Below are 20,294 nucleotides of genomic sequence, written 5' to 3' on the forward strand. Positions count from 1 at the left end.
CACACACACACACACACACACACACACACACACTCATATGTGAGTTGCTTTGTGTGTGTGTGTGTGTGTGTGTGTGTGTGTGTGTGTGTGTGTGTGTGTGTGCGTCTCGTCTATTCTTGACGAAGGCCTTAATGGCCGAAAGCTTTATTAGTGATAGTCTTTTTGTTGTGCCCATCTGCACTCATCATCTCCACTACATGGTAAGTAGCATCTTTCCTTTTCATAATATTGTTCTTAGCATCCATTACTTAGAGCTACCGATTTCAATGTATTTACTTCATTGTTAAAGTTACCAGCACCCTGGAAGTATGCATGCTTATATCTTACGAGGTGGCAGAATGTTTCATGAATGGGGAGCTTGCTTTCTGTTTATGTTAAAGACTAGTTTGTTACCTGCTTTAGAAGTTAGTTTTACTATTGTTTTCTCTTTCTGTAGTGAATTTTATATTTGGATGATCATTATTAAACAGATTGTAGATCTCATTGACTACTTCATCACTACCATTGACTACTATAATGGTGTTTATAGGAAGTACCCATTTCCTAAACCTCACCAGTCCTTTTCCTTCACCTCTTTTCCTGCCCCTTTAGCCCTTCTGCCAGGAGGAGGAGTCACTGGCTCCAAAAGCATGCAATGTGTGTTCTCCTGCCACTGCATCGTGAGTAGATTTTTTTAACTATCCAGTTGCATTATATTTTCAAAAATTGATTATTTTCATTGATATATTTTTACAATTTCTTTCATATGTCTCCTATCACTGATTGCATCTTTTATCACTTGGTGCTTTTGTGTGTGGTTCTTGGAAGTTTTGACTTTGGCACATCAAATGTAACTTTTTCTAACAATGTTCACTTTTTGACACTCAATTTCAACTTTTGTTCTGAGCCAGTCACTGGAATATTGTTACTGTAAGAAATGACAATAAATTTGGTCATATTCACAAACCTTGTTTATTTTAGGTGACATTTTTGCGCTTTTTTCCATTTTGATGATTTTTAGCTTTGTCTTCTGGCAGTTCATGCATGGTTTGCTTCAACCTTAGAAACACTTTTGTGTGCTGTAGGCAGTTATTTTCTCTTCTTAGAACCATTGACTACACACTAATTTTCACTAATTAATTTTTGCAATTTTGACATCAACCTATTTGACTGCATCACTGTAATTCAATTTTTCAGTAAAATCACATACATCTATACTCCTATCATTAAATTTATTGTAAAATACATTCGAAGGTGTGAACTGTTGAAGTTCCATTGGAGAGATAGGAACTGACTTCTACTCAGAGTGACATTCAATATAGCAGTGCAAGTGATGACTGAGGCAGGATTAGGAGTGGCAAGGAAGACATATGAAGAGGTTTGAGAACATATAAAGGAGCATGGAACACAACAAAAAACATGAAAGAATGTAAGAGAGATGAGCCTCAAGCAATGATAGGAAACAATAATATGAGCATTGATATGGATGAATTTATATTCAAAAAGAGCCGTCTCATGAATGCTTGTATTTGGAGGAACCAAACAATGGAAAGTCTGAGATGGAATAACGGTATAAAATGGGATAGATTACTGCCCATCATACAGAGAGGAGGCATTGAGAAGCAGACAGGGACATTACACTTTTAAATATGTCTGTCTGCTGCTCAGCTGTTGAGTAACAATCTATCCTAATTCGCATTGTATTAAGAGGAACCACCGGGTACCCAGTGAGGAGCCTGCAGGGAGGATCGCTTCATTATAGATGCATGTGATGTGAGTGACTGAAACACAATGATACTCTTTGTTCACACAATAAATATGAGGTGGCTCATCATATTAGTGCACAGTTGGCTTTTGACATTGAAGTTGTGTCTTTATCCGTTGACAAGTTATCTGGGTGGCCAGATGGAGATTACAAGTACTGTCCTGTGAGTCTGCTGTCTCAACGTTGTTCTGTGCCGTGCAGTCTATTTCACGAGAGAGGAAGGCCCAGGCGTTTGACATTTCTATTTCATCTTTTTCTCCTTCTTCCATTCCCCCTCCTTTTTCGTCTCCCCCCCTCCTTTTCCATCTCCACACTTTCCCCACTCACCCAACTCCTACCGAGCGAGGTGGCGCAGTGGTTAGACACTGGACTCGCATTTGGGAGGACGACGGTTCAGTCCCGCATCCGGCCATCCTGATTTAGGTTTTCCGTGATTTCCCTAATTCATTCCAGGCAAATGCCGGGATGGTTCCTCTGAAAGGGCACGGCCGACTTCCTTCCCCATCCTTCCCTAAATCCGATGAGACCAATGACCACGCTGTCTGGTCTCCTTCCCCAAAACAACCAACCAACCAACCCAACTCCTCCTCAAACTCCCCCACCCTCTCATCCTGTTCCCTGTACTTCAACTCCTCTCCCCCAGAGGTGCTTTAGCAAAATCTTTAAATATAATGCATTATTATCCGTTTACCAAGATATTTTTAGTTATATTTTGTCATTGATTGTATGTAATAAAAGCTATGAAGCTTACTGGCACACAATTTTAATCTGCCAGGAAGTTTCACACCAGTGTACACTCCACTGCAGAGTGAAAATTTCATTCTAAAACCTGCTGTTTTTAGCATCATTTTGATTGATATGTTTTGAGGAAATCATGATTTGTGATTATTAATTTCCAGGCCCACAGTTACTGCATCTGTAGGCAGTAAAAGTGCATCACCAACAAAATCTGCACAAAATACATCAGCAGAGAAAGCTGAAAATGAGTTGCAAAGCAAAAGTCCTGAACTCATATGTAAAGAGGATGGCGCAGAAAGTGAAAATGAAAATGACGAAAAACTTTTGGAGTCATCAGAGGAAGATGATCAGTGTCTTTCAGATTCATCAACTGAAAGACTCTTCATTGCTTGTAGTGATGATGACAGCACCAGAGAACATCACACACAGAAGAAAAAGAAGGTGACATGTCAGTCAGTTCCAAAACTAAATCGAACTAGGAATCCAGAAGAAAGAAGAAAATCACAGTGTTCTGATAGAAGTGAAATTGAGTCATGTGATAACAAGACATGTGATAATAAGAACGCAAGTGCAAGTATTAATAAGAATGCAAGTGCAAGTGTTCAAAAACAAATAAAAACCTATGGAAAACAGTCAAAGCATAATATGTTGAATGTTTCTGCTACTGCAAGTTGTGCAGCACATGAACTAGAGAAATCGAGTCCCTGTACCAATGGAAACATATCCGAAGAAGAAAAACACACGTCAGAAGACCATAGTAAGAGAACTAATTTGATGTCAAACTTCAGTGTATCTTACAGACTGTGGAAGTTGATGCTTGAGAAAGACAGCCAAGAGGAAACAAGAGCCAATTTTCTGAAAAGTGAAAGCGGCTACAGGCCCATAGTGATGCTTGTGCGAAGCAAGCAAGATTCTGTGAGGGTTAGTAGAACATCATTTTTATAACTTTTTCTTTATAAATCTTTTCCCTAGAAAATTGTTGGTGAAAGTATGCTATGTCAGGCAACTGAGAAACCAAGGAAAAGTAGAACTGGAAAACAAGAAACATTATTGATTAAATTTTTGTTGAATATATGTTCCTGCCCTGTAGTATTTTCAGTCTTGTTTATTTCCTGTCTACCATCTTATCCCTCAACTATATGGTAAGAGTGCTTACCATTACTCCTTGCATTATTTACAGTGTGTGGCATTAAATGCATTCATATTTTGCCACAAGATTATGGTAATCATAAATAACCACTGCAGTATCTTTTTAATTGGATTATATGACTGTTCTAAATTATGTCCTCTTAATAATGCAGGGAAAAGGTAAATTGGACCTATTTGCATAATTATCATTCAGATTAGATCTGGTACAAATTTAGGTATGCTTCTTTGTGGACATTTTGAGGCTGCAACCCTTTTCTATTATTCTTGCTACCAACCCTTTGGTATAGTTCTGTGCTGATCATCTGACTGCTTGACAGTATACTGTTGTGTTTCATGCTGTTTATGAATATCACAGCATGCATTCAACACATAGAAATGACAGTGTTAACAATAAGTAACAAAATGTAATTTATTTTGAAGCTTCTCCCACTCAATTGCTGTATTTATCACAGTCATTGCTTTCAAATAATTAATATTATGTTGAGAATCAGTGGGTCTCTATTAGGAGGATATTTAATTCAGAGCGGCACTCTTATCATGACTATACGCTAATATCAGGACCTAGTAATTAGATGATGGTCACCATATTGAGAACATTGAATTTTAAAAAGTAAAAATCTAAATCAATACTTCAATTAGACTTCTAATAATCCTATATGTTTTGATTCAATCACTAAGAATTGGAAGCAACTGCAGGAGATGCTTAATGTTTTTTAGTCAGAGACTTGAGATAGACCACCCAAAAATGATTCCGTTAGCACAGTACAGCTTTTTTACGGGAAGTATCCATATCCCTTTGTTACTTTACAGTTGAATAGTTTCAGCATGATGTTAGGTAGAACTCCGCTCACAGCTGGTAAAGTAGTTGTTTATTAAAACACGACCGGCTTCATGGCTTTAAGCTGCATCATCAGGTGAACAATGTAAGAACTCCACTCACAGCTGGTAAAATTGTTTTAATAAAAACATGACTAGTTTTGTGGCTTTAAGCGGCATCATCCGGTGAACAGTGTAAAAAGATCATAGGCATATCCATCACTCCTAGTCAAAATTTACTATTCAGAGAATATTATCAATACTGTGGCGAGCGGAAGGTAAAGAGGTAGTGCCCCATTCTTTAAAATTTGCCTGCGTTAGTATGACAGCAGGGCTGCCCAGTGCAGGACAAGGCAAAAGCAGCCTGCACGAACGATAAAGAAACACTCTTTCTCGTTTGTGCAGGCCACTTTTGCCGTGCCCTGCACTGATCTGCTAGTGCTGTCATACTGATCAGGCAAATTTTTTAAGAATATGGCACTTCTTTACCCTTCGCTCGCCATAGTATTGATGATATTCTCTGAATAGTAAATTTTGACTAGGAAGCAATGGGTATCCTATGATCTTTTAACATTGTTCACCTGATGATGTGGCTTTAAGCCACGAAACTGTTTGTGTTTTAATAAACAACAGTTTTACCAGCTATGAACAGAATTCTTCCTAACATCATGCCTTTCAACAGCTGCGGTTGCCCGGAATATAAAATAATATGTGGATAGTTTAAGCATTCCTGACCCAAGCTTTCTGTGCTACAATGCCCTCTTCTGCCAAAGTAAATAGATCAAGTGTCGTCGTCCCCCCCCCCCTCCCCCCCCCCCCCCCCCCCCCACACACACACACACACTCACACACACACTCTACAAATACTGCAGATAGACATAATATAAAAACATAAAAAAATCTATTGTTGCTCTTGAGCCTCTTAATTGGGGAAAATAGAAGTACAGGTTGGGGATGAGTAGGAAGAATGACAAGATATTCAGACCCCCACTTGGAAAGGAAACAAACATGAAAGGGAAGGTGTCAAGAAGTGTAAGAGATCAAGGGTACTACAGTGGTAACCATTTTGTCAAGTTCAGCATAGATATTATTACTGATTCAGAGGTAAAGATGAAATAAAGAAGAAGGGAAATGAGAAGTGTATTGAGTAGTAGGTTTAAGAATTAGAAGGAAAGCACAGAGATGTGCAAGTCCCAGCAATACATCTCAGTCCTTCCTGAAGTATATCACCAAAACCCCAAACATTATTCAAGCCAATCCTCAGCTACCCTTTACCTGAAGGCAGACCACTCACTGCCATCCTCCTTGCATACTGAGGCACCACTGTTGTGGTGCTTGTCTGTGGGAAGTGTGTGTCAGAGGGGCTGTGTCAGCTCTCACACGCATGAACATACAAAGTTGCTACTGATGACCCCCATTCCTTCCTCCCAATTGAAATGTATAAATCGTAAGAACCCGAGACCACTCACAAAAACTCGCTAGATCCTCCATAGGATCCTTACCCCTCATGAGCTGTGTACTTCTATCTTCTCCCTACTTTCAGAAATTGCTAAAATAACCACCCCGATTGTCTCGTTGCAGGAGGCTTCAAAGCTTCTACGAAATGCATCTGAACACTGTAAGACTAGCACCTCCAACCCATCATGCAGAGCCTTCCATTGTACTTAAAAGACACCAGCCACATCGTGGAATTCTCAGATTCTTTCTCATGCATCTATCTTCCGTCTATCACCCGGAATACTCCTTGTAATTATCAATTTGACTTCACCTATGCAGACATCCAACATAAGTATGGTATCTCAGCCCTAGAATGTTGCTTCTCCCTATACTCACCTCAAAGTCCAAAACCAAAGAATGGAAATTCCAGGCAGAAATATCAACAATGTAGGAAAAGATACTACAGCTTACTGTAAAGATAACAATCTAAGTTGCAGATAGGCACAGTTAAAAGATACTTACACGTAAGCTTTCATCCTCAGCCTTCGTCGGAAAAAGAGAAACATACACCATTCATTCACACATGTAAGCATACCTCATGCACACAACCCCAACAGCTCAGGCCAGAATACGCAGGCTTTTCTCACCCTCAACTATCTCTTGCATCATGTCCACAAACAAATCTACTGTGCAGCCCCCTCCTGTCACCCTCCAGCAAATACAGATTCCACTTCTTCTTCTTCTTTCAAAGAGTACCTGGAAGCATCTCCCTTGTTACCCAATACCAACCACACCTCAGTCACCATCAAGCAAGGCTGCAACTTCCTGAAGTTAAGCCCTGAAACAATTTCCTCTCTCCCTGATATCCTTCCCACACCACTCTCTTGTCACCTTCCATTTCTCTCCTAATCTTTGTAACGTCCATGTTAAATTATATGACATTCCTGGACCATCATTCTTAAGCCAAGTTTCCTTGTCCAACAATACTTCCTTCTGTAAAACCTGACAAGTATGGGTTTTCATATTGGAGTGGCCACCAGTAGACTGGTTGAGTGCTTGAATGGACTCAGAACAGTGTGCCTGTGGTCACCCAGTACCTATTTTCTGGACCTGTTTTACAGCATGGCTCATGGGACTTTAGTAACTGCTATATGACACAGAACATTTGGATTCTCCCACTGTGTATTAGTTTTTCTGAACTCAGGACATAAGAACTTCCTCCTTTTGTGACCCTCTGGATGTACCCTCCTTTAATGTACTCCCTCCACCTTCAATTTATTTTTTAATTATAAATTCTTCCCAGTTCTCTTTTCCTCTCATTTCAGCTTTACCTTACATCTCTCATATCATCTCTGGTCTGAAGCTGGCACACTACTTACCAATGTACTATCTTTGACATCGTGTACCCTCTTTCATATCCCTTTTCCAGTCATCCTCACAACAAGTGACCTGCCTCTTTATTTCATACCACCCCAACATACTGTTTTCTCTCTGAGGAAGGGACTAACAGTTTCAAAGAGTAAGATCGTTTGCCTTGCTTTTTTGTGTGTGTATCTGTTGGCAGTATGTAGAATTTCACCTCCTTGAGGTATGTAATGGCTGGGCATTCTGTTTTCACACATTTTTTTACTTTTCTCAAGTGAATTTTCCTTTTAAGTCATGCAGAAGCATGAAGATCAGTATGTGTGCTGCATTCTGATGCAGGCAATCATGCATCAAAATTAAGACAGCAAAACCTCATATCAAAAAAAAAAAAAAAAATTATGTTAAAAACCACCTTTCAAATACACACAGTTTATACAAGTCATACCACTGTAAAGAGATTATGAGACATAAACTAAAGTAACAGCATCTGCTTCATATATCATTCGGCAGTTTTATGATGTTTATGACCTTATTTAACAAGATAAAAGGTTTTGCAACAAAGCAAAGCAAATGATCTTACCTTTTGGAACTCTTAAATGCCTTCCTCAGAGATAAAAGGCTAGGTTGGGGAAGATACAAAATGAGGGGCAGGTTACCTGTTGTAAGGATGATAGCAAATAGAGATGAAAGGGGAGGTGTAAGAAGGAAAAGGAGATTAAAGGTAACACAGTTGTAAGTACTGTGCCTGCTTTCAATCTGAAATGGTAGGAGGACAGTATATGAGTTGAAGCTAGAATAACAAACAGAAGATAGGAGTTCTGCATTCAAATATTTTGTAATGTTTGTAAGAGAACTGAGCATGCAGCACATAAAACAAATTTAATTTGAATTTAAAGTCTTTTCACACAACTAATGGACAAGGAAAAGTCCTTCATGTTTTTCCCACAGTTCACATGATCCTATTTTTTAAGAGGACCTTCATAAAAAGGACAATAATCTCTTGGAATGACTGATTTTTGAGACGTTGAATTATGATACTTTTTTGTGAAAATTGCAAGCGGTCAAGTGTACAGATTTTTTATATTCTTGGTGACTGTATTGGGACATCTGGGAAGTAATTTCCAGTCCTCTTCCTAATCCAGTTTTTAGTGAACACCCACAGGTGGATTATACTTCAGAGCCAATAACATCCGTCACACACCAGTCTCGTAGTTTATTCCTATTCCTGTGTTCAATTATGAAATTTACCCTATCACATTCTATTTGGGCATGTCCTTCAAGTAAATATTTCTGAATGTCTTGCCACTTGCTGTGCTCCAATGTTGTAAAATATTGGAGGGAAGAACATTTTGGTTCTGTGCATAATACCCAGCATTATAAAATGTCTTGGTTATTCTTTTACAAATTATTTAGGAATAAGGGGCGTGACTCGCTGAAAGGCAAAAGTGCTGTGTCATCTATAGGTGCACAGGCAAAAGGTACAGACTTAGGTAGCGTTCGGAATGAAATTTCTTTTTCACACTTGTAGGAGAGACTTGCACACAAACACACACATGCTCACACACATGCACATACCTGTGTGTGTTTGTGTGCATGTCTCTCCTACAAGCATTAAAGGAATTACATTCTGAAAGCTAGCTAAGTTTGTACCTTTTGTTTGTTCACCTGTCAGTGAGCCAGCACTTATGCTTTTCAGTGCGTCTTTTCCTTTATTCCTAAATAATTCGGAGTTCTTAACCAGAACTTTCCGTACATTATTAGTTTTTCTTTTATCGCAGTCTTTTATCTTTGTGCCTAAAAAATCTGTAATGAAAGTTACAAATACGGTAACTCTAGCCAATGCCAATTATAACTCACCACTGGAAGTTCTGCTAAATTATTAACTATGAAATATTGACATTCCAGCTTCTGTTTAAAATGAAGCTAACTGGTCTGGGTTGCATGCGCTAACTGCCCTACCTTTACATCCTTAGTAAATACACAATATGTTGCAGCTTCAGGTGCCTTTTTATCACCTGATTTCTTCTATATTGCCCTCTTTCTACTTCTGGTAAGGATTTTACTGACACTTGTAAATATTATGTAACTCATAAGAGAAACAGAGATCCAGTTATCTTTCTTTGGCCCTCAGGGGCTCAGCATTAATTTTCTGGGTATGGGCTTGGTGACCCCAGTGTTCCTGAGCTGGAGACTGGTAGTGCCACCAGTTCTCTGTCATCGTAAGCTCTGGGCATGCTTTAGTGACCACTTTATGACCCAGCAGTGGAACATTATGTGGCAGACGGAACGGGGAACTAGGCTGGACATCCCACATCGCAAAGCTGGTAAAATCCTTTATATAGAAAAACCTCAATCTGAAAGTATGCTGCCTGACAATGGGATATGTGACAGTTGAGGCAGAACAGTCATTAGGAGGCAACCTCTGAGGAAAATGCTACACCTCTGTTGTATAAGGCAGGCGATGCTCTGTCTGCATCAATCCAAATTTCCCTAGCTGCTTATGGGGCTGAGATTAACCCCTCAAAATTTTCTTCTCCTGCCAGTGAAACGCACAGTCAGCTGGGAAAGTGTGGGGACTGTGGCAGTGGTGGAGGGTTGCCCAGAGCGCTGTAGGGGAAATTCCGTTCTAAACTGAAGCCTGCACTCGCATTTTTGGTAAATATTAAGCAGGGGCCCCATGCCCACCCTTGCGTGGTGACCATTCAAAATTATCTGTCACCTATTCTATGGTTGGCAACTAAAAAGATTTCCATGAAAAATGCAGTAATTTATTTTCACCTGGTTTGTCAGCCATTTGTAACTTTAAGAGAAGAGTCATGAATGGGGAATTTTGAGTAAAACCTACACATTTTCCTTGCTACCATGTTAAAATGTGCTTCTTTTGCCAAAACTCAACGGAATTTACACAATCTCACCTCACTAACATGTTGTGCAGACACAATTATGAGAGAATTATGTAACAGTGGTTTATTAAGTGAGGAACTGAGGAAAAGTAAGGTCAGTATCTTATGAAAAAGCACATCCTCAGTACAAAATAAGCGTGTAATGATTTCACTCATGTTGTCCCAAAAACCACAGCGTTTCTCGTTTCACCAGCTATCAACAGCCTTTAAAAATGACATTCTTTTATAGGAAAAGTCTGTAGTTAGTGGAATAACATGGTAGATAATGAAGTTTTTTTGTGTGCCACCATTTGCCAAAACCTCATTTCAGTATCACAAGAACTGTTTATGAAATATGAGGAATGTTGTGGATATTTCACTCTGGCTTTATTGCAGGCGCTGTGCAATCACAAATGATTGCACTATATCAGATCAATTTTTTCAAGGTTGGTGAAAGGTAGAGACCACCAACCAAGTCTGAAGAAAAATTCAGTATGTTAGCTACATTTCATACGCAGCAACACGTTATGTAATATATACCAGATGCAAAATCAAAGCGACCCCTGTTTTTCATTGCAAACTTTTTTGAATTTTGCATAGTATCTTACTTCCATGTAAATATCACAATAAGTATGACCATTAACAAATTGATGGGCACATCATAATTAACCTGACATATAAAGCTTCAAGTAAAGGGAAAATGAAATTTTATTACTGAATAAATAGTTCCTGTAAAATCGTTTGAGAAAGATAGTGAGGTGTATGCGTTGATTCTGTCATTGCTGATCAGCCAAAAGGTGGAAAATGCTGTTGGCATCGCCTTCTGAACAAACAAATGAACTCGCCCAGCTCTTTGTATGAAAACTGGTCACTGCACATTGGCCACCATATCCTGCGTGACCTATAATTCAGTAATTTGAAGCAGACTGCTTGCTGCGGATCAGAATGAATTTTTGATAGTCAAAAGTAGATATGGAATATTTGAGAAAGGCTCCCCATTTTACATTCAAAAGGGTGTAGAGGGAATTACATGTACATTAAAATAGGTTAAGCAGTTGCTCATTGGGACACTGTTCGTCAAAACTTGTAGTTCCCAACAGGCAATGAACCAGCTAAAAATGAAAAGCCTTGGGTATATGCCATTGGAAATGAGCCCACACCAAGTTGAATTACAGCAAAGGTGTTGTGAGATGCAGGGATCTGGTGGACATTCTCAAAGAATAACTGAATTTTGAGCAGGTCCAAGAGAGAATTGTTGACGTGCAGAATATCATGAAAAGGGTGAATGGCGATATGATCAAATCAGACTCCATTACATTGACTTTCAACAGCCTGAAACTTCCAGAGCATGTCAACGCAGGTTTCCCCTGCTTCAGCGTGCAGCCATGTGTAACTAACCAAGTGTGCCGTTTTAAACACCAGCACTTTTTGCACATTACTCTTGGTTGTAAAGGAGAAAGAAGCCACTTGGAGCAAATGTGGTAAGGCTGCCCAGGAAGATCTCGGTTGTTCATCTCCTCTGAAGAGTGTATTGCTCTGGGGATCACCGTATCTGGATAGGGACTGCACTGTCTTTCTTGAAGGAATGAAGATACAGGAGATTAAAATAGCTTAGGTGAGGCGAAGATGATTTGTAAGAGTGTGCAGGCCCCCATCCCCTCCCCCCTTCGTCCACATTTGCCACCTCCTTTGCTTCTGTCTTTTAAACAGTCAGTTCAGAATACCGCGATGCTGCTACACAAATGGATGTTGTTAGTGTCAGCACTGGTACCTGCTTTACCAAGTGAGGTAGCGCATTGTTTAGCACACTGGATTCGCATTCAGGAGGACGATGGTTCAAACCCTTGTCCGGCCATCCTGGTTTAGGTTTTCTGTGATTCCCTGAATCACTTCAGGCAAATGCTGGGGTGGTTCCTTTGAAAGGGCACAGCCGACTTCCTTCCCCATCCCTCCCTAATCCGATGTGACCGAAGACCATGCTATCTGGTTCTCTCCTCCATATCAGTCAACAAGTACCTGCTTTTGTCAATGCACGTGGGGTACTGCAGTTACTTTGAAGCCCATACCTCCTCCCAGAATGTCAGAAAAAGCTGATGTTGTGGAGATTCCTGCTCCTCCAAAGGTTCAGTCTGGTCCACCATCTAGTGCTGACATACCACCCCTGTAATTGTAGCTCCAAAGCCTCCCCTGTCAAAAAATTCAGTCATATTTCCCCAGAGGTATGAAATATTTTACTACATTTCTCCTCAGATGTTGAAGAATGAATTCTCTTGTTCCTTGATTTGCAACAGAATTTCAGTGGGCGTCATAGCCCTATTTTCCGAGGTTCTCTTGTTAGTTCTATTTATTCTCCTTTTTTATTATCCACAGTACATTTAGATTCTTTGCCTTTCATTCTAGAAATTTTATCTGCATTCCTTTTCCATTCAGAAGGATCTGCTTTGCCTTTTGTAGCACACTTCATTGTTATTTCATTTTCCTTCATCCAATGGATCTGGCTCCACATTATTCGGGATGTTTACATGTACAAGATAGCTTTTCCCTTGATTCTTATTATCTAATACACTTTGTTTTCAGCAGCTGCAACTGATTGTAAATTGCCATATTATTATTATTATTATTATTATTATTATTATTACTACTACTATTTGGATCATCTAATTCTGGGCATTCAGTTACCTCTGCTGCTGTAGATTCACACTTCTTACGTTATTAGACACCGAAGGTTTGTGTACTGATGAGAAAGATGCTTGCTGTACACTTGCAACTTCTGAGGAGGAACTGTCAGATAATTGTAGGGCTATCTTCGGTCTCAAGTTCCCCTTGATTCATAATTATGTATCTGCATTTGAGTTTTCTGCAGTATCAAAAGAAAGCATCAGAAAATTTGCTGATTGACTGTAAAATTAATATACTACCCACTTCAGGACCATTACGTATAATTATTATAGACCTGTAGCATGATATTACTATTTACATACACAGAAAAGTATCTGCAAAATGAAAGTTAAGCTTTCATGAAGTAACATTTCTGTTGGAGAATTTGCTTTCTTACAGAAAATAAAATACTTCATTGTTTGTGTACTTACTGTTTTTGGATAGTCTGTTTAATTTTCTACGCACATAACAATAATTAATTGTGTATTAATCACTGTGCTATAACACTGTTTAAGTTCCACAAAGAATGTTATACATATATTGCCAACAAACTCAATGTAAGTATTGCATTGGCAAAACAATGAAGAAAGTGCTGTAAATTTCCAAACACAAATATTCTTCTGATGTGTGAGGTTTCATACCTTATGATTTGGATGTTACAAGATACAAGTTTTTTATACTCTGCTAAAGAAGAGCTAAGCATGCTTGTATTGAGGTACAGGGTTTTTATCTTATGTGGGACACAGTTCTTAACATGTACAAATATGTAACTCAAAATTAACAATTTTTGAGTACCAGATGGTAACAAAGTTGTGCTATCTTAATAGCAATATGCTTGTTTCTGTACATCAAGTGACCACATCTCTCATGCTGCTACAAGCAATTACCAATGCTTTTTACACTAGAAGCTTTTACGTAAGGGGTATCTCCCACCAGATGATGAGGGTTTGGATGTGAAAAAGCACAGCAAATCAGTTAAAGCCCACATGACTGACAGAAAGTTATATTTTATTATTAGTTGAAGCTGTCGCAACACAGCCAATAGTGGATAAGCAGGTGACTGACAAGTGCATAAAACGTAAGTCAGTGCGTGCATTTGCCCCCCCCCCCCCCCCCCCCCGCCCCCACACACACACACACACACACACACACACACACAGAGAGAGAGAGAGAGAGAGAGAGAGAGAGAGATGGTGGGGGGGGGGGGGGCAATCAGATGGTGAAATGATCTGCTTTTTATCAAAAATCTTAAACAATAGGACATTTGTGTCCTCAGTTATGTATCCATTATTTAGATTTTCCCTTTCTTTTCTCCAACGTCTTACGAACTCGCATTCTTGAATAGTCAGTTAGCCAGGCATGTTCATTTTCATCCTGCTGACACTGGCTGTTCTATTATTCAGCTGTTTAAAAAGTTCACAACAGCCATTTCCATGCTCATGTGTGGTGATTTATTCAGGATCTTTCACATTTAGGCAGCAGTTTTGTCCACTACTTAAACAGGTGCTCCCAATGAGTCTTACGTAACTAGTTAGTTTTACCATTATTTACCCTGCAGGATTCTCTTATGGTTGGTGTTTCGAGAAAGCAATGTATTTCATGTTTTCACTTGCCAAGAACTTGTTAAAAAAGTCGTTTTACGTGCAAGACCATTGACTGACAAAAATATTTGGGATTTTTTTTTTTAAATTGAAAAAAAGAAAAAATGCGAAACTCTCAAACACCTGATGACAGTATGCACCATGGTTAATTTGGTTTTTTATAATCAAAGATGTTTTGACCAATATTCAATAACTGTTGGAATGCATTCTTCCCCACCTTCTAATGTTGGATAGTGGACCATAGAAATCGGAGCCCATTGAGCCACACAGGGCTCTTGCCGCTACTCTATATAATTAATATGTAAGTGTTTTATTGTCCATGTTCACTTTTTAATGTGTCACAAGTCTTAAACACAGTTTTAACCTGCACACGCCTATTTTTAAAGCAATTAAATTTTATTGTGGTGCATTGCTTATGTTATTGGTATACATTCCAAACCAGTCTTTCCCTTTCCCTAATAGGGTCTACATATCCTCTAGTTCATATACACCTCAATCAAAATAACAAGATTATTAACAGTCGAGCAAGGGAGGGAGACCACGCTATTGTTTATTTTTGTCTGCATACACAAAATGGCTGCTGCAGCAACAGCTGTCCATTTCTTTTCTGGGTATACTCGTGTGTGTGTTCCCGGCTATTGTCAAGTATCGAGTTCCGTTAGCAGGATGACAACACCCTTATCACTATACTCACAACTCGTTTAGGTTATTCTGTTATATAGAATAATCATAGCACAAAGTGGAACAAGCAAAGAGTGGGAACAAACCAAAATTATTATATTACCTGCCACAAGCATTGTTTGCAGCTGACTAAGGCAACTGGCACCTGATGTGGTAGAGCAGTGGTAGTCAACTTGGTCTCACATGTTAGTGGGTGCTCCAACTTGCACAGTGGGTGTTAGGCAGTAAGGATTTCAAGAACATCTTCATTGGGTTTTCATAAAATTTTGATAAAAGTATTTGATAAGTAATTATTATTTTAAGCTTTAGCTTGCTCTAACTCTCCTTTATATATTTTATAAAGTAGAGTTCTTCCCGACTTTATGAATCATGATTACTATAGAATTGGTATGTGGTTAGAAAATTTTCCTGCTAACCAAGATACTAAAGTGTGTGGTAGGTAGAAATGTTGACTGTCCCAGTGGCAGAGGAATATGACAACTGAGAACAAAACAGAAGGCACGACCAAGATTAATCTCCGATTGGTTGTTGCTGTGTGAGCTGTCTTGTAAACAACTAGCTGTCATTCACTTGGTTGTTCTGACCCAGGTATAGTTGCCTTTATGATTTAGTCTTCCAATACAAAACTCCATCATGCTGTAACTGGCTGTCCATTCTAGCTGTTGATGCTAGTAATTTGGCAGCATCACAGTTTTCGTTTTATTGTGAGATGCACTAAATCCTGCACACCACAATTGTGAACCTTTTACTTTAGAAACTTACCTTGAAACTAACTTTCTTGACCATATTTGCTTATTCATTCATCTTCTGCTCGAAACAAGATAATGGATATGGCACTTGACTTTCCATTCCTTTCATATAATGAATTTCAAATTTGGAAATATAATCCATCTTAAAAAGTAAGTGTCGGTAGTGAAAGTTGTTGTTTTTTTGTCCCATTAGCAGATATGAAAACTTTTGTTTACCTGCACTATACTTTATGCATCAGTTTGTTAAACTCGTGCACGTCCCTTAGCATAGTTCTCCATGTACATATAAAATAATAAACCTTTACCATGTTTGTGCTGTCCTATGCAACAACTTGTTTTATAGTTTTTGGTTCATGAGTGTTATTCACTGATGAGAACATGCTTAGCACGGTGCCTGTTGGGAATAGCAAGAGGTGTGTCATGCCCCTGCATTAGGATTTCTGTGGCGGGAGGGAAAGTGAGAGGAAGGCAGCACCAACTCCTTCCTGCAGTGCTGGCACCATTATTCGTATTTTTTTCTTACATTAAAGCAGAAGTGACACATGTGGAAATATTGGCAATGGTTGGATAGAAATGAATAGCTTCATATTAGTGCTGATTTTCTCTGTTACTGGAAGCACAGAAGAAAGGGCCAACTTATCGCAGCCAAACTGTAGTTCATCTTGATTCACAGTTGATTAGCTGATGAGTTAATTTTCTGACGCTTGGTCTTTCCATTGGTTTAGATTAACTACCATTTCTTTACAGAACAGCTATTAACCATAATTGAGCTCCATTTGCAGTTGATTATTTGAAGTTTTTGACATGACAAATCTAGACAAATAACACATAAATGATAGTTGAGCCCACAACAATGTGTTAGTTGCGGGCAGTATTTGTATTGCCTGTGATGTTACCCTATCATTGTAGGCTCATGTGCATGGTTGTTATGAATTAGCTTTGTGTAAAGTTATAAGTTAGTATAATGTGGGAATGCATTTGGCAAGGACATTGATTTGGGTGTCACTGTGAAGAGCACATGGAGAATTACGAGGATCCAGAGTGATACAATATAAATATTCGCTACGATGTAAGTGAGAATCGATATTAAAATTACAAAATAATGAAAGATGTCATCTCAAATGACTTGTAAACATGCGTAAAATTATATAAAATGTAAGTCAGAGGAAAACTTTTGTTGAAAGCAATCCAAAAACCCTAAAAAGTCAATAGCCAAGTAAATATGAAAACTATGAAAGTGAAAAAGGAAATGAAAAAATAACATAAAGCCACTCACACATACAGTCCCCAGCAACAGTCAAAACATCTGCAGTCTTGTTGGAACATAATACAGAAAACATTGATAATATACACTGAGATGGCAGCGTCACAGCACAACACAAGTATGTATCGCATCTACCAAGTAGTTTCATGTTATCAGCCAATGCTACATGTGATATTTTATTCCAATGTTTTCATGAAAAATTCGCAACGCAGGTACCAACTGTGTGCACAGGAATTTTTATTTTGCCTTTAAAATATGTGAATTTTTGGTTAATTTTGTTCAGAGACAGATGAAAGGACATTCTCATTTCAAGATTCCTTAATGTCTTTTGTTATTTGAACCGCTCATCCTAGTAGCTTGTGAATATGTTGTTTTTTTTTTCCCCCCCCCCCTCCAAATCTTAGTATTTTCAGTTATCAGGTGAGTATGACAATTCAAATTTGATATTAAATTACTGTGGACAGAACCACATTGCAGTAATTACACAAATTACCTCATTGCAGTAATTACACAAATTATCTTGAGGGAGCAGGGAAAGCACCTAAGACGGGGATCACCCAAGACATTCCTACTAGCAGGGGGCTGACAAGGGTCCGTCATATATGGTTGTAGCAGTGAGAGTGTTTCTGTGAGACAGCTTTGCCATAATGCATTGAAAAATGTGTGAATTTGCTACAGTCAAAAGTACATGCAGTTTGTTTTATGGAAAAAACTAACTGCTCTTTTTGCTCAATTAAATTCATGGCATCTCTTCATCAATCTGTAAACACCAGGGACTATGGAGTCAGGGTAAGATGAAATGTATGCTGTTATCAAACAATGCATGATATAAAGGTGATACGTCATTCATTTGTAACTAAAAGTTAGGTTTTTATGAATCCAGCAGCCAATAAAAGTGGTAGTGTATAATATTCATTTTCCAGAATAAAATCTGAATTTTTTTGAGTTAAAAAAATTCTGGTTATTGAAAGACTCATGGCAGAGGGCAGTTGAATGTTGTGCCAATATCACTTCTTGGTAGTTGTATGACAATATATGTGTTTCTATAATACAGAGTCTGCCAGAAAAAGTATACACTCTTTGTCAGGCTCTATCAAGATATCAATATTGTCGTTCGATCTGAGTTATGAGTGTGTTGTAGTGTTGTCTTTGGTTCAACAGATGTTAGTACTTCCATCTCGGTATCCAGAAAAGAAGGCTGGAGCATGCTTAACATTCCAGCAATGAAAATGTATTGTGAAGTGGTTTTTCAAGTTTGATAATACTGTTGAAGTGCAACATCAGTGGAGGCGGGAATTTGAAACAGAACTGCCAACCCATCTAACAATTATCATTGACAAGTTTGAATTGCATGGAACAATTTGTGATAGTCACATAGGAAGATCAGGAAGACAACGTACAACTACAAGTCCTGCTTCATCGGCTCTCGTGTTGGAAAAGTTTGTTAATCCTCCACAGAAGTCTGCTACGCAATGTGCACATTAAGTGGAGTTTCATAGCACAAGTGTATGAAGAATTCTGAAAGTTGTGAAGTGGAAAGTTTACATTCCACGATTACTGCACATGATTAATGATGATGATCCTGATTGCCAAATGAAATTTTTCGAATGGTGTCGGCAAATGGTAACATAAGACGAACGATTTGTGATTAAGGTAGTGCGGAGTGACGAGACACAATTTAAACTTAATGGAACCATGAATTGGTATAACACTGTGTCTGGATAATCTGCATGTTTATGTGGATAATGTTGTCAAAATAGCAGGGTTCATGTGTGGTGTGGACGATCATCTAGGAGATTAGGAGGACCTTTTTTCTTTTATGCTATTGTCACTGGAGAATTGTACCTGTAAATGTCATGCATATTACCTGGAAATGTCATGCATATCAATTTTGCCAGGTATATGCATGCTTTCTGGTGGTCTTTTACCGACAGGACTGGGGGCCACCACACTACCACCTAGCCATACGAGCTTTCCTGAATGACAACCTTCTGGGGCACTGGATTGGACGAAGAGGGCCCATTGAGTTCCCTCTACGGTCGCAAGTTCTAACATTTATGGACTTTTACTTGCGGGGAACTGTGAAAGATAATGTCTATCGACATAAGCCACGCATGCTGGAGGAACGTCACCAGGAGATTGCAGCGGCATGTCCAGCAATCTCCACTGTAACATTGACTGACACAGTTTCAGTGACAGTTCATCGTTCTGTTATGTGTATACCTACCAATGGTGAACATCTTGAACATTTAAAGTAACCATGTGCTAAACTGAAGGTTGTACAAGATGTATGCTCAATAATGAAATGTAAAATAAACACATAAGTAATACTTTTCATTCCTTAAAATAGGAATACATTTTTCTGGCAGACTCTGTTTAATTGGGCAGATTTAAAAAATCTGTGCACCAAGCGATGCCAGGAGGAATCACACATCAAGGTTACAGAAATGTGCAAGCTTTTGGAGCCAGTTGCTGCTCTTTCTGGCAGAAGAGTTGAAAGGGAAGGAAGAGGGATGAAGGAAAAGGGCTCGTGAGGTTTAAGAAATGGGCGGAGTCTGGAAAAGATGCCTATAACCCTGGGTCAGGGAAGACATAGTACATAGGATGAAATGAAAAGACTGATTGTTGGGAACTGCACCAGATGAGATTTTGAAACCTGAAACCTTAAAGGTGAAAGATAGATAAATAAGCAAGACAGAGATTACTGAAAAACACTGTGCAAGAGTTAATAAGAGCTGAAAGCTAAGTGTGGTATATGTGGTAGAAGTGGGAGGGGGGGGGGGGGGGCACTGAAGAAAGGAACAGCTAGTGAGAGTAAATGATGAGACAAGAAAATTAAAGAAAATGATTCACTTAAATTAAGGCCAGGTGGGTGACAAGAACCAGAGAGATGTTGTAATTCCAGATTCTACCTGCGGAGTTCTGAGAAACTGGTGTCTGTGGAATAATCCATATGGCAGTTGTGGTGAAACAGCCACCAAGGTAACGACTGTTATGCTGCAGAGCATGCTCTGCAACAAGATATTGTGAGTCACCACTATACATCATACATCTACGTCATTCATCCTAACTGATAACCAATGTGTTTCTCTTTTTTTTTGTAGAAACTCATTAGTTTTGTTACATTTAAAATGATCCAGTTACCATTACATGATATTATGGTACGTCATATGTCATATGTTTTTGCAGTAAGTTGTAAGGAGGTCACCA

At 38.9% G+C, this 20,294-nt stretch overlaps 1 protein-coding gene across 1 annotated transcript in view; it reads left to right on the forward strand.

Moving 5' to 3' along the window:
- Nucleotides 1-20,294, forward strand: part of LOC124619863 (little elongation complex subunit 2-like) — a 218,188-nt gene that overhangs the window by 175,111 nt on the left and 22,783 nt on the right. The window contains exon 9 of the mRNA XM_047146481.1: nucleotides 2,644-3,403. Within this exon, the coding sequence (XP_047002437.1) occupies nucleotides 2,644-3,403 (760 nt within the window). The remainder of the gene's footprint in view (nucleotides 1-2,643; nucleotides 3,404-20,294) is intronic.

The sequence above is a fragment of the Schistocerca americana genome, chromosome 6 (genome assembly GCF_021461395.2).
Source record: "Schistocerca americana isolate TAMUIC-IGC-003095 chromosome 6, iqSchAmer2.1, whole genome shotgun sequence".
Lineage (NCBI taxonomy): Eukaryota > Metazoa > Arthropoda > Insecta > Orthoptera > Acrididae > Schistocerca > Schistocerca americana.